Genomic DNA, 14,327 nt, shown 5'->3' with positions numbered 1-14,327 from the left:
GAGTCCCAGAAGCTGAGAGAGAGAGAGAGACAACAGTGATTTTGGTGACAGGAGCAACAGAGATAGCTAGACATGGTGAAGGCTGAATGGTGCTGTGGGTCTGTGGATGTGCTCAGTGTATGCCCTGCAAACTTGCAGGTGGATCCCACAGAAAACTATACTAAATGTATTTCCTTACAGAGTTTGGGTTTTCAGCACCCACATTAAAAGCTGGCATGTGGAGACACAGGGGATCTCTGGCAGTAAGCTACTTAGGTAGACTAGCCCGATTGAGGCCCTACTTCACTGAGACCCCACCTTAACAAGTACAGTGGAGAGAGCTCCTGGCGGAGGCCTTGAGATACCACATGCATGCACCACCCACACGTGCGCATCTGCACACATGCGAACATAAGTACACGTATGCGTACACACCACATACAGAGGCACAAAGAAAATAAGAAGGATATGTTTGCAAATAAGAGCTGACTTCTGGAAAGCTACGTAAAGAGGGTTGAGAAATTAGGTGCTGAGGGTGGGAAGGAAGCTTAATTCTCACCCTTCTTGCTTTGTGTAGTGTTTGCAGGTTGTTGGTTTTTTTTTTATTGTTGTTGTTACCGTGTAAGTCGGCTACATTTAAAACTGTTTGAAATGTCCAAAAATGCTAAATAATTACCATAGCCAAATATATCTGCTAGAGCTGTGCATAGTAAATATATGCTCCGTGCTTACACGTGATTTATGGTATATATTTATATAAATACGGTTTTTGTAAGTACACAATACATATTAGAAAGATATATTTAGCAGAGTATATTTAGCGATCTGTGACCTACTTTGCAAAGACCAGAATTTTGTTCAGTTATGTTTAAAAACAACTATTAGCTACAGGGAGAGATGGGATTTGGGCTTGTGCTTTTCCACTATTACTTATGTAATAGCAAAGCAAAGCAAACCACCAAACCGCCACATATATGTAAATATTCCTGAACGACGTGTGAGGCTTATCTGCAGCATCTACTCTACTTTCTTTTTTAAGAAAACCCATCACGTCTTTTTGTCAAAAGAAACTGAGGCAGATAATGATGGGCACCCCAGATGATGGTAGAGGGACGGGGACGTCATCTCTCCTAAAAGCCACATGAAGTCATGCCACTAAGTGGAAAGGAAATAGTCCACAGCCCACTCTGTGTCTTTGGCTTTTTTTTCTCTCTCTCTAGTCTTCTTGGTTCAAATTATCTGCAGCTAAAACCAGTTCGTGCCCTCAAAGCTGTCCTTGCAGCCCTGGGGCTCACACTTGCTATATTAAAGACAGCCCACCCCCACCTTCCGGGCTTGGATGCTCCCCATACCTCTCCTCGGGAGTTGCCGTTCAGCTGAGGTGTAGAAACTATAGGCGGTGGGGAGGAAGTGGGGCTGAGAGCCTGGGGACCCCAAGTCTAAGTCAGCATTCTTCCTTTCACACCCTGGGCTTTGTGCATACACACTGAGGGAAAAAAGGGAACTGTGTCCTCCAGTTTGTCCATCACCGTGAAGGATGGAAGCTTATTTTGTAATAACCAAAAAAGGTTATCTTGGCTCAGTTCCGAGGCTTTGGTCCATAGTCAGCTGGATTTCTTACTCTGGGCTTGAGACGAAGAAGGATCTCACGATGCCAGGGCAAGCGGGACAGAGAGTGGCTCGTTTTCTGGTTTCCAGGAAGCAGAAAGACATGGTAATTAGCTGCAGATAAGATTCATCCTTCGGGGACACTCCCCCATTGATGGCCCTACCTACACAAGTTTCCATTGCCGCCCAGAAACGCCTTAAAAATTTACCCTTGGGTTCATGCAGTTGATTAGGTTAGAGCTCTCGTGCTCACTGCCCTCCTCTCAATACCACTGCCGTGAGAAGAAAGCCTTCAGCACATGTCAAAAGTGTAACAGGAGGGAGGATTTCTCAGGGTAGGGGCACGTTGTCTGTGGTTGCATTCAGACTCGGTGTCCTTGTGGTGACTCTACCTGCTATGGGTGTTGGTGACAAGGGTCATCAGAGGCCAAATAAGACACAAAGCCCATTGGAAGATAGTGTCTCAACCCACTCTGGCTGGATGGCCTGGGATGGCTTCTGGATGACAGGAGGGGGATGCTGCAAGCTTAGAAGACAAGATGGGGTCTCAGCAGACTCAGGGTATCTGAAGATAGTTTCTTCCACCCAGAGCAAGAAGACTGTGTAGCTCTCTGGGTTCCTAAAATTCACTCTTGGGGCCCCCGTCCTCAGGACCATACCCTCCCAGTACCTGCCTCTCTCCATTACCTGAAGGCGCGAGAGCTTAGCATATGAATCCAGACCCCAAGAGATGGCTGCACTGGGGTCGTGTATGCAACAGCACTAACTACATCAAATCCCAGAGTGAAATTTCCAGGTCCTTCTGGTGAGCCCTGGCAAGAAGCAGCCTGAGCGGCTCAGCGTTCTTGAATAAGATCTCCATGAGTGCGTTCCCTGGTCCTTTCCATGTAGGTTCTCAGTCTGGTGTTCAATTTGAGGTACTAATACAAAATTCTCTATTAAATTAATAATAAATAAAATTTTTTCCTCCTTTATTAATTTATTCTTGTTACATCTCATAATAAATAAATTTAAGGCCCGTCTTGGATAGGTTCTCAGTCTCGTGTCTAATTTAAGGTACTAATACAAATTCTCTACAAATAAACAAATGTAAGCTAATGTGTGCATGCGCTCTGTGTGTGTGTGTGTGTGTGTGTGTGTGTGTGTATGTGTGTGTGTAAGAGAGAGAGAGAGACAGACAGACAGACAGAGATAGAGAGACACTATAAGGAAAACCAAAGCAAACAACAGAACAAATGAACACCATGCCTCCCCGACTCTCAGAATCCATTAGTTACCAATAGGTCCACAATAAATGGTGGAGCCCTGGGAGCCCTTTGCTCATCCATCCGCACATGGCTGTTAAGAGGACCCATGGAAGGCATGGCTGAAAACAAACTGGCCTCTTACCACAGAGGCTGCACCAATTTTCATTTCCACCAGCCTCTACTTGTTTCATTCTGTTGAATTTACTGTCCGCTGAAAACACTGGGAGGCTGGTTTTACTTAGGAATCTAGGTTCAAGCCAGGTGCGACGGTGCATGCTTGTAATCTCGGCACTTGGGGAGGCAGAGGCAGGCAGATCTCTGTGAGTTCGAGGTCAGCCTGATCTACAAAGTGAGGCCAGGGTAGCCAGGGCTACACAAAGATACCCTGTCTCTGTGGGAGGGGAGAAGGGGTCAGGAGGGGAGGGAAGTCAGGTTCTTGGCCCCTATGCAAAAGCCAGAAGTCTGGGAAGCTGGTGGCTTGCTCCTTGACTGGGGCCGTGGATGCTACAAATCTGCCATCTCCACCGCTGAGGTTGCTCAGCGCCATCTCACACTGCAGCAGGATGCTTCCTATGCGTGCTTCCTTCACTGCTCACGTACCTGGGCCCCTCCTCTGTACTCATTCCTCCTTCTGGGCCCCTGGGGAGCTGAATATTGGGGCTGGAGCTAGAGAGCTGAGGCTCGGTGCTTAAGAGCACTGGCCGCTCTTCCGGAGGACCGAGGTTCAGTTCTTGGCACCCACATGGCAGCTCACAACTATCTGTAATGCCAGCTCTACAGGATCCAGTGCCCTCGTCTGGCCTCCATGGGCACCAGGAACGCACATGGTACACATACCTAAATGCAGGCAACACACTCACACACGTAAAACTGTTAACAATGAATCTTAGAAACTTTGTAAAAGAACTGTATGCTCCGTGGTTGATTGGATAAATGGATAAGTGGATAGATGGATAAAGGAGACATGAGGGAAATACCCTGTGGTCTGCAAAGGAAATGAATTCTCCATTCTCCCCTTCCCTGCCCTCACTCTGCTCTTTTGCAGCATCCTGGCTGGCACACTCTGAGCCCAGGTTTTGAGCACTGAGGCCTGTATGTTAGCGAGCAATGGTGGGCGCCTTCCCATAACCCTAATGGAGCTTTTCCCAAGTCCCCAGTTAGGAAGACAACCGTGCACCAACAGCTAGAAGTCACTTTCACTCCACTCCGTGCAAAGAGGGGCTTTCTGAAGCCTGGGCCACCTGCAGTAGAACTGGCTTCCTCAGGAGGTACGGGGCTCTCTGTCACCCCAGAAATATCAACTGGGGCTAAAGGCTCACCTCTCAGGTGTCAAGACAACGAAGGAGGGACAGCTGCTTTGTGGGCATGGCTGGCAAGCTCTGGCCTTCCCATAGTGGGGGGCCCTCAGAGCACAAGTCTGTTCCTTATGGACCATTTAACATCAGGGCTTTGACCATTCTGTTTATTTGTGTCAAGGACCGGAGGCCTGTGCCCTGCTGAGGCTGAGGGCATGCTTTCCTCAAGCTTTAAATACCAAATTTTACTGTAGCAAGCCCCTGTCCATAGTGGGGTGCAGTGAGGTGACAGCCACAGCTACATGAATTATTCACACCTCCGCCTCCTGTATTCTTTCTTCATTGTTCCCTCACTTTCTCTTTCTCGCCTTCTCCACTTCTTCCTCTCTTGGCTCTCCCCACCTCCCAACCAACCCTAAAACGCCCCCCCCCCACACACACACACAAATACCTATAGATCGTGGCCTAGAGATTTTCCCAGCATTCCAGGCACTTACACACCTGCAATCCCAGCACCTGGAAGTGGAGACAGAATTATCGAGAATTAGCCTTGTCTACGTAAAAAGTTTGAGGCCAGTCTAGATTATGTGAGCACCCATCTCAAAAAAAAAGAAAGAAAGAAAGAAAGAAAGAAAGAAAGAAAGAAAGAAAGGAAAAAAGGCAGAAATAGCAACATCCCTGGTTTTTCCTGGCTACCCTTGACATCTGCATGGGAAGTGGACAGGAAGATGGAAGCTCTTGGTGTGAGTCCTACTTCAGAAGCTCCAGCCCTTGAGACAGGGACTCGCCTCTCTACAAGGCTGGGTGCTCATTTCTGTAACTGTTTCAAGGGCTGTGGGTGCTAATATGAGTTAAATGCCCAGCATAGTGTGTGTGTACACACCATAAATGCTGGCTGGTATTCTGTTCTTCCTTAATCCAGTTCCCGTTCCCCTGAGCCATATTGTGAATGGGTGACACACAACTGTTAACACAAAACTTTTTGTTTCTCTGCACCGCCTTGGGACATTTGAATTCTCACCTCTCGTGTGTGTGTGTGTGTGTGTGTGTGTGTGTGTGTGTGTGTGTGTGTGTGTGTGTAAGAAAGAGAAGGGGAGGAGAGGGGCTGGGGGAAGGAGAGAGAAAGAGGGAGGGAGGGAGAGAGTGGGGGAAAAGAGGGGGGAAGGGAGGTCTACATCTCTGTCTCTCTCCTCTTTATCTCTGTCTCTGCTTCTCTCTGTCTCTGTGTCTCCCCTGTCCCTGCCTGTCTGGTGGACTTAGAGTCCAGGTTCCCCATGTTGATACCAAAGCATTAAATGATATGGGGGTCCTTCATCTAATCCTATGATAAAGATTGTTCTGAGCTCAGTTAAAAAAAAAAAACAAGACAGGAGAAGCAGTGAGGCCAGGCATGAGTCAAAGCCTGATGTCACAGGCTCAGGGGCCTGTGTAGGGCCTGGGGATGCTCCTCTGCCTGGACGCCTCCTCTCCCTTCCTGTACAGTGTTACCCACTCCCAGCAGCCTCTGCAGCCAGGAAAGCCAGGCAGAAGCCATGACTGTAGCTAGCTGGTCTGTTGACAACGAGTCTGCCTTGAGCTGAGAAGCAACCATTTGACTTGCTGCTGTTCTGTCTCCTCGGCACATTGCAAACGTACAGTTAATATTTCTTCAGAGGATATGTGCCGCCTGTTTCATATGAAGGGAGCCAGAGACCTCCCAGCCCAGCACCTAGAGGACCCACTGCTGCTGTCCCTTCCAGACAAGGAGAGCACAAAGGCCCAGCTGTCACAGCTGCTTTGTAACACTTCAGCATGAGGAGGACCCTGGGACCAAAAACCATTTTTCAGCAGGATGATGTTTTCCATCTCTAGTGTGAACACAGTATTATCCAATTCCCCGCAGCCTGCAGAATAGGAGTCCCCTAAACGGAGTTTACTCTAAGCCAAAATTACAGCCTTTAAACTGATTTCTCAGAGGATGCGGTTCGTTTCAGCCTCTTTTCTCTCCATTCCAGCTGCTTCTAAGACACCTAAGAAAGGCTTTTTCTAAATTGGAAGTCCCATCGGACAGCCTCAGCTAAAGCGACTGCGGCTTCCATGCTTCATACCCCCATCACAGCTTCTCTGGAGACACTAGGCTTTGAGTGTGGCACCTGAGGGTTGGGGACGCTGCTGGCCAGGGGACACTCCTCTCTGAATGAGCCCAGTGGGTGGTGAAGCAGAGTGACGGAGAATCATTGGATTCTGGGTCTGTTTTTCCATCTGTTGCATTTTTTTTTTCTTGATACCTGATCCTCACACAGGGACTGGTGGCAGATATTTGTTTAACGCATCTGATACCTTTGAAGCCGGGGACCCTGGTGTCACAGCACAAGGGTGTTTACAGTCCAGGGAGTGTGCTGTGGCTCCCAGGAGACCTGGGAAGCAGAGACTTCTTCCCAAACTTGCTTACCAGTGTGTTGCTGTCAGGTAGCGGGGTAGACGTGACCGTCATATGGAGTGTTAGCACAGCTCTGAGGCTGCCTGGTCCTTACAAGGGAGAAATGGAGGCCCAGGGAGACTCAAGAATAAAGAGCAAGCCACCAGATGTGGTGACGCATGCCTTTGACCTCAGCATTCGGGAGGCCCAAGCAAGCCGATCTCTGTGAGTTCAAGGTAGCCTGGTCTATATAGTGAGTTCCAGGTCAGCCAGAGCTATGCAGTGAGACCCTGCCTCAAGACCAGGAAGCAGAGGCACAGCATGATAACCTCCACAGCAAGAAACTCAACTAAAGCTGGCCAGCTAGTGTCCCCCAATGCAGGGACCATTGTCATCCATTCCCTCTCCTTTTTCATCGTGTGTGTGTGTGTGTGTGTGTGTGTGTGTGTGTGTGTGTGTGCATGCGCATGTGCTCAAAGAGGCCAGAGGACGGTATAGAATCCCCATGTGGGTACACGTGAATGGGGACAACTTTAGCTGTCACTCCTCAGATGCCATCACACTCATTGGGTCCCAGAGCTCTCTCAGTGAGCTAACGTGCCTGGCCAGTGAGCCCAGCGATCAGACTACCTCTGCTTCCACAGAACTGAGGTAACAGGCGTATGTCACCATACCTGGCTTTTGTCTGTATGTCCTGAGAGCTGAACTCAGGTCCTTGTGTGCAAACCAAGCACCCCACCCAGTTGAGCCGTCTCCACCCCCTCATCTCTCTTTTCGGTGTGCTTTTTGACAAGCAGCAGGGAGGGCGCGTAATTTCGGGTTATCCCCACTAGCCAGGCAGAGAACGTGGAGGAGTCAGAAACTTGCCCATCTGTCCCTCCAGACTCTGTAGGAGAAAGGAGACTCCTTAGTCCGTATCAGGTTAAGCACCTCAAATAGGAGAGCAGAGATTGTTGGTACAGAGCGAGTGGGCGGGGAGGTGTATGCTAAGCCCATCACCACACCAAATATGGCATAGTAGCAACAGCAGTGAGTTACCCTTCTCCCATCAGTTACTCTCAAGCTTATTTTGGCTCGTGGTCTGAAGGGATACAGGCAAAGCAGAACACCGCTGAGCAATGCAAGCTTGTGGCAGCTGGTTCCATCCTGGCTGTCAGTCAAGCAGCGACCAGACAAGAAGCAGGGTCAAGCTATTGACCTCAAGGCTCACCCCCCTCCCCAGAAACCTCTAGTGAGGATCAACACCCCCCCAAATCCCACAAGCTCCCCAGAACAGCATCTCCTAGTGAGGACTGAGCCTGGGAGATGGGGGTGAGGACATAGCATGTTGAAACCACCGCACTTCAGCTCTGGCTGAGTCCTGGCTGCTTGGAAAATGTCACTACACTGGATACCAAAGAAGAGAACCCTGGGACAAGAAAGGAGCCCCCAAAGGATTCTTAACATGCATTGGTTGGGTCACTCTCTTCCCCGTGTCTTCAGCTGAGTTACTGGGGAGTGGATGGCAGGTGTCTGGGAGGTCCCTGAAGCACTCTCCCACCCACTGTCAGCTACAGTGATCGCTTCTGAGTGTTTCTAAAGGGTGCCTGGCAGGAATCTGCTGTTCCTAAATGCTTGATGGATGGATGGATGACTGGTGAGAGCTTGGGTAGAGGGAGCCTTCTGTTCTCGAACTAAAAAACTTTCCTTCATCCCCCTCAGGGCCCTTTCATCTCCGCAGTTAGCGCTGCCACAGAGACCCGCAACTCATCAATTACAAACATTAACTGTAAATTACACTTTTGCATAGTTAATTCAGACTCCTCATTATGTACTTAGCAGAGCTTAGCAGGCGTAAAATTCAATAGCAAGCTTTGGAGTGGATCCAGCGTCTGTCCTCTGTGATATTTGGAAAATGCAAAGTTTTAGGAGTGGACCTTGGAGCGTGTCTTCTCTGGAAGGTCTCCAGCAGGCTCTGCTCTTTGCTATTTTTTTTTTCTTTCTTTCTTGGAATGGATTCAGCCCTTCTGGAAATGCTGATAGTTTCAAAGCATGCCTCCACCCTCCTTTCTAACATAACGGGGGCTCTTGCCCCCCCCCTCCTGTGTAGAAATTAATATTAACCTGACTACTGGAAGGAAGAGTGTGAGTATCAGGAAGCCAGGCTCCCGGAGCAGTCATTCATTTATTATTCATTCAACAAACATTTACCGCGCACCTCTGGTAGGTCAGCATGACCAATGTGTCATTTGAAGGTAATGGGGAAAAAAATACTGTACCCCTGCTACCAGGGAGCGTGCATCGGTGAAGGGACATGTGGCTACTGAGCCACCAGGTGCAGATAAACGCACACTGGGTTGTGCGGCCATGTAAATGAAGGGTGAATCCCAAGAAACATGGGTTCAGTGACATGGGTGGGTGTGATGATAAGTAGGAAATAATTCATTGCCATGGTGGGAAATCATTGTGAAAGGCACCCCTGGTGTGCCTGAGTGGTAGATGTGGCCTGGGGGAGACACATCTGGATGCATGTCTGAGATGTTGCCCTGAGGAGGGGAGGCCCACCCTGAGTGTGAGTGGCACCATCCGTTGGACCAGAGTCCTGGACTGAGTCAGAGGTTCTTAAATGTCACTGAGCATTCAAGTCATGGGAGACGTTTGTGAATCTGTCAAGCCCCACCCAGCCTGGTAAAAAGGAAGAAATCTGATGGGCAAGCGCAGGTGTCGGACTGGGGACAGCCTCTCATCTTGCTCACTCTGGTCCACCAGGTTGAGAGCTAATGTGTGGAGCATCTTACCTGAGATCCTCCTTCAGCTTCATAGAGAAGCCACAGTTCAGACACTAGCACATCTGCTCCCAGAACCTGTGGTTGTAGCATCCACCCAATCCTTTCTCTACACAAACGCTGAGAGAGAAATGGAGGGAACAGGAGTGGGGAGGCTGGTACCCACACAGAAAGCTTCCTGCGCGCAGCTGTGATGTCTAACCTGGACCGTTCGTTACCATCACTGTTCTAAGTTCTAAGCGCCTGTCCGCTCTTCACATTTTTATTGTCTTTGTGGAGAGCGCACTGGGGCATTTGTTGCTTTCTTCCCAACTTCCCGGGTAGTTAAACCATTGGCAGCCTGCATCATAGGGCGGAAAAACTCAGGTTCCTCTCTAGGTTTCGGATGCCTTAAGCAAGGGCACCTACATACTGTACAGGGGAGGACTCTCTTTCCTGTGCCTCCCCAGGTAGTCGCCCGTCCCTATAGGTCTTGAGCTTTGGAGTAGGAGAAAGAAGTAAATGGCCTTTTGTTTGTTTAATTCAGTGTGTGTGGGGTATACATGTGTGCATGTGTGTGTGTAGAGGCCAGAGGGCAACCTCCAGTGTCATTCAGCAGTATGCTACCGAGTTTTTGCTGTTGCTTTTGTTTAAACGTTTATTCTTTTAAAACTCTCTGTTGGGGTGAGGAATGGATACGTTAGTATAGGCGCCAAAGGAGGCCAGAGTCATCAGAGTCCCTGAAACTTGAGTTACAGTCCGTTATAAATTGCCTGATGCGAGTCTTGAACTAAGATCCTCTGCAAAGGCATTACATGTGGCAAACCTCTGAGTCATCTCTTCAGTCCCTATAGATTGATTTATTTTAATTGTGCACATATTTGTATGTATGTGTTTATAACCATGTGCACATGTATGCAAATGCCCATGAAGACCAGAACAGGGATTTTTATGCAACTGGAGTTACAGGCAGTTGTAAGCCACATCACACGCATGTTGGAAACAGAGCTTGGGTCTCCGGAAAGAGCAGCTACACACTCGTAACCTCGGAGCATCTCCGCAGGCCCCATCTGCCTAGTTTTCTGGAACAGAGCCCCTCACTTGGACCTGAGCCTTGTCAATTTAGCTAGGATCTCTAGCCAGTTACCCCACAGGGACTCTCCTCTTTTTGTCCCCTAAGCACTGGGCTGACAGGTGTATGACACTATACTCAGCTGCTTTATATGGGTGCTGGGAACCAAGTCCCCATACTTGTACGGCAAGCACTTTACTGACAGAGTCACCCCTCTAACGCTGTTTGTTTATTTTTTTGTACATTGCCTTTCATTTGATGTATGTAAGTGTTCTGCCTGCACATGTGTGTGGGTGCCACATGTGTGCCTGCTGCCCACAGATGCCAAACGAGGATATCAGATCCCCTGGAACAGACGATTGAGAACTGTCACATGGGTGCTAGGATCTGCACTCAGGTCCTCTGCAAGAGCAGTAAATGCTCTTAACCACTGAGCCATCTCTCCAGCCCTACTGTTTGCCTTTTTGTTTTTTAAAGCTGAATCTTGGAGTTCAATCTAGGTATGCTTGGAACAAGCTTCTCCCTCTCTGCTACCCTTATGTCATGGATTCTGAATTCTGGTTGTTTTTTTTTGTTGTTGTTGTTTTTGTTTTTTTTTTTACTAACTGCAGACCACAGTCGGGGAGGCCAGGTCCTTTCTCTATGCTAGCCTGTTGACTCTCAGCTGACCAGATAATCCTCCCTCGGCACTCTGAATGAGCCACTGACAGAAAGGATCCAACAGCAGCACGTGTGTTTGAGTATGAGGGATAGACTTCTCTAGAGCTATTTTCCTAGGATTCTCCCCTTCGCCCATCTCCCCCACCCCCTTCATGTCTTTGCCTCCTCTTCTCCTGCTCATTGTGAGGCACTTGTTCAGTCCCCATTTTCTCAGCCAACTCAGGGTGAAGCCCTCAGCACCGTGGAGAGCTCTCCGGAAGCCAGCCCCTGTAGAGAGGGTGAGAAGGCTGTGTTTGTGTTCCTGACAGTGCTGGAAGCAGGATGAGTAAAATACAGCCCACGTTCAGACTGTACTGTTCCCCATGCAGAGTCTCATTTCTTTATTTTGTGAGTCTCTTTGCTTCCACAGGCACTGAGATGCCCACAGTGGCTATGACATGGGTACTCAGATTTCTCCTCTCACCCCCAGGCTGGGAAGCTAAAGTCTCTTTGGCTTTTAGCTCCTTCTTAAGCTGTTTTCTTACAGATGAGTGTAAGAGGTTTGAGAAATTGGGTTTTCAGTGGTCTGAATTTTTTGTGACTACTGGGAGGGTATTTATTTACTTTCAAGGAAAGTACTTTTTAAGCCAATTTTGAAATTGTCAAGAGTTGCGTCTGTAAAGCCACACCATTGATTTTATCAAGCAGTGGTTCCTGGAACTCTCTGGGGTTACCTAAGTGTTTAAATCTCTTTCTCGTCATCATTCCAACACCAGCATATGTCCCACTAGGCAGATGCTCTTGCTCTCCTCAAGGCAGATGAACTGACTCCTCATCTTTGTCACCATCTTCCAGCATCAAGCATATAAGGGAACATCTAATGAGGACAGATTCTGAGTGAGAGGGTGATATACAGAGCTGGGTAAATCAGTCTCACATGCCTGGCAAAGTCCTCTCCACCACTAGAGTTTGTTATTTAAGGGGAGGGATTGTATCTTTTGGGAGTAGGTGGTTTCAAGACAAGGTTTCTCTGTACAGCCCTGGATGTCCTGGACTCACCCTTTGGACCAGGCTAGCCTCGAACTCACAGAGATCCGCTTACCTCTGCCTTCTGAGTGCTGGAATTAAAGGTGTGTGCCACCACTTCCCGGTATATCATCTTTAAAAAAAAAAAAAGGTCTCATGTATCCCCCCCAAGATAGCCTTGAAACTATGGTTTAACCAGGATGACCTTAAACTCCAATCTACATGCCTTGACTTCCCACATGCTGGGATCACAGGTGTGCACCATCATGCCTGGTAGACATAGTGCTGAGAATTAAACCAATGGCTTCGTACAGGCCAAGCAAACACTCTACCAATTGAACTCTACACTCTTAGGTTCACGAATCAGTCTTAAAAGTATAGATTTATCACAGTCATAAGGGAGGGAGGAATGGGAGGATACAAGGGATGGGGTAACAATTGAAATGTAATATGAATAAATTAATAAAATATATATTTTTTTAAAGTATAGATTTATGACGGTTCTCCACTTGAGCACAGAAGCAGCACGTGTTATCTGGGCATGGTGGTGGAGATTTCTACAAGTTAGATGCTAGCCTGGTCTTCAGAGTGAGCTCTGGGACAGCCATGGCTATGCAGGGAGCCCTTACCTCAAAGACAAATACTAAAACAGCCCGAAGACTTCATCCCTCCACGCAGTGATCAGTCATTAAGAATTTCTGCCCAGCTCTGTACTTGTGGGTGCTGCTCCGTCCCAACTCTCCGTGTTCTAACTTGAAAGTGACATCATGCTTCAAGCTCCTGAGAGGTGGTTCCCCTCCTCTCCTCTTTCTAAGCACAGCTGTGGGATCGGGGTAAAGAGAGAGAGGGCGCCTTCACGCAACATCACGTTAGAGCTGTTTCCTTCCATTCCTCTGCAGAAGCAGCAACTTATTCAGCGAGGTCATGCAGATGAATTTTGAGATCGCCAGCTTCAGCAGCCTCTCGGGAACACAGCCCATCACGTGGCAGGTGGAGTACCCAAGGAAGGGGACCACAGACATCGCTGTGTCCGAGATCTTCATCAGCCAGAAGGACCTGGTCGCCATTGTTCCCCTCGCTATGGTGAGTCATGGTGTGGCATATGACAGCCCTTGAGTTCTACTGATTAACAGGCGTTTTGTTTGTTTGTTTGTTTGTTTGTTTGTTTTCCCTGCATGTTTCCTCTTTCTCAGGTCATTACTACAGTTACTTTTTTTTGGTCCTCCACCCTGGAAATGGCAGCATCACCTTTAATTAGCTAAGCCTCTCAGATAATACATCATGGCACTAGCCACGTCCCCATACCAAAGCCTTTGTTGCCTACTTCTGCTTTAAACCACGTCAGCTCTCCTTTTCGTGTTCCTATTTGTAAAGAAACTTTAGGTTGCTGTGTGTCCTGGTCAGGATGTGGTCAGGACTAGGCTGTGGCAACGAGTGACCCCAAATCTCAAAGACCTAAGTCCACTGAAGTTATTCTTGATCGTGTGGCACTGTATAAATAGTTATTTTTAACTGTCAGCTTCACACAACCTGCAAAGAGATTCCCAGTGAAGGACTGTCTAGATCAGGTTGGGAGATGGTCTTGATGGTCAGTTGAGGTGGAGAGACCCACCCTGATTGTGCGCAGCACCATTTCATGGACTGGGTAAGAGTGGAGAAAATGGGCCGCCCATGGGCAAGCTGGGAGCATGTGTGAGGTCTCTCCTCTCTGCTCTTGACTGTGAATATGGTATGACAAACTGCTTGAGTCCCTGCTTTGACTTCCTCTAATGATGGGGTATAACCTGGAGGTCTAAGCCAAATAAGTCCTTCATGCCCTAAGGTGCTTTAGTTAAAGGTGTTTTCTTACAGCAATAGAAAGGAAAGTGAAAGCTGGGCGGTGGTGGCATGCACCTTTAATCCCAGCCCTTGGGAGGCCGAGGCAGTTGGATCTCCATGAGTTGGAGGCCTGGACTGCAGAGCAAGTTCGAGGACAGCCAGAGCTGTTACACAGAGAAACCCTGTCTTGAAAAACCAGAAAGAAAAAAAGAAAGAAAGAAAGAGAGAGAGAGAGAGGAAGGAAAAAAGGAAAGAAGGAAGGAAGGCAGGAAGGAAGGCAGGAAGGAAAGTGAGACTGCAGGGGACCTTGTACCATGAAGTCCCTGGGGTGGCATGCAGGGGGTGGGGGGAGGGGATGCTCCCAGCTCCTTCCTGCTCCCTGCAGGTAACTTCTTCATCCCATGTCCCTTGGACCACAGACAAGGCTCTGAATAGTCAAGGGATCAGCAGACAATATACAGTGGACGGGCCACACTAGAGTCACCAAGCCTGCCCTCTTCA

The 14,327-nt window shown here is 48.5% G+C and overlaps 1 protein-coding gene across 1 annotated transcript in view; it reads left to right on the top strand.

Annotated features, from left to right (window-relative positions):
• The window catches only part of TMEM132C (transmembrane protein 132C), a 299,030-nt gene that overhangs the window by 232,775 nt on the left and 51,928 nt on the right, over positions 1–14,327 (top strand). Inside the window, exon 4 of the mRNA XM_084763640.1 lies at positions 12,908–13,091. Coding sequence (XP_084619766.1) covers positions 12,908–13,091 — 184 coding nt within the window. The remainder of the gene's footprint in view (positions 1–12,907; positions 13,092–14,327) is intronic.

This window comes from Acomys minous (genome assembly GCF_964271855.1).
Source record: "Acomys minous genome assembly, chromosome: 16".
Taxonomy (NCBI): Eukaryota; Metazoa; Chordata; class Mammalia; order Rodentia; family Muridae; genus Acomys; species Acomys minous.
The sequence above is the reverse complement of the archived record's forward strand: the minus strand, read 5'-3'. Positions and strand labels throughout refer to the sequence as shown.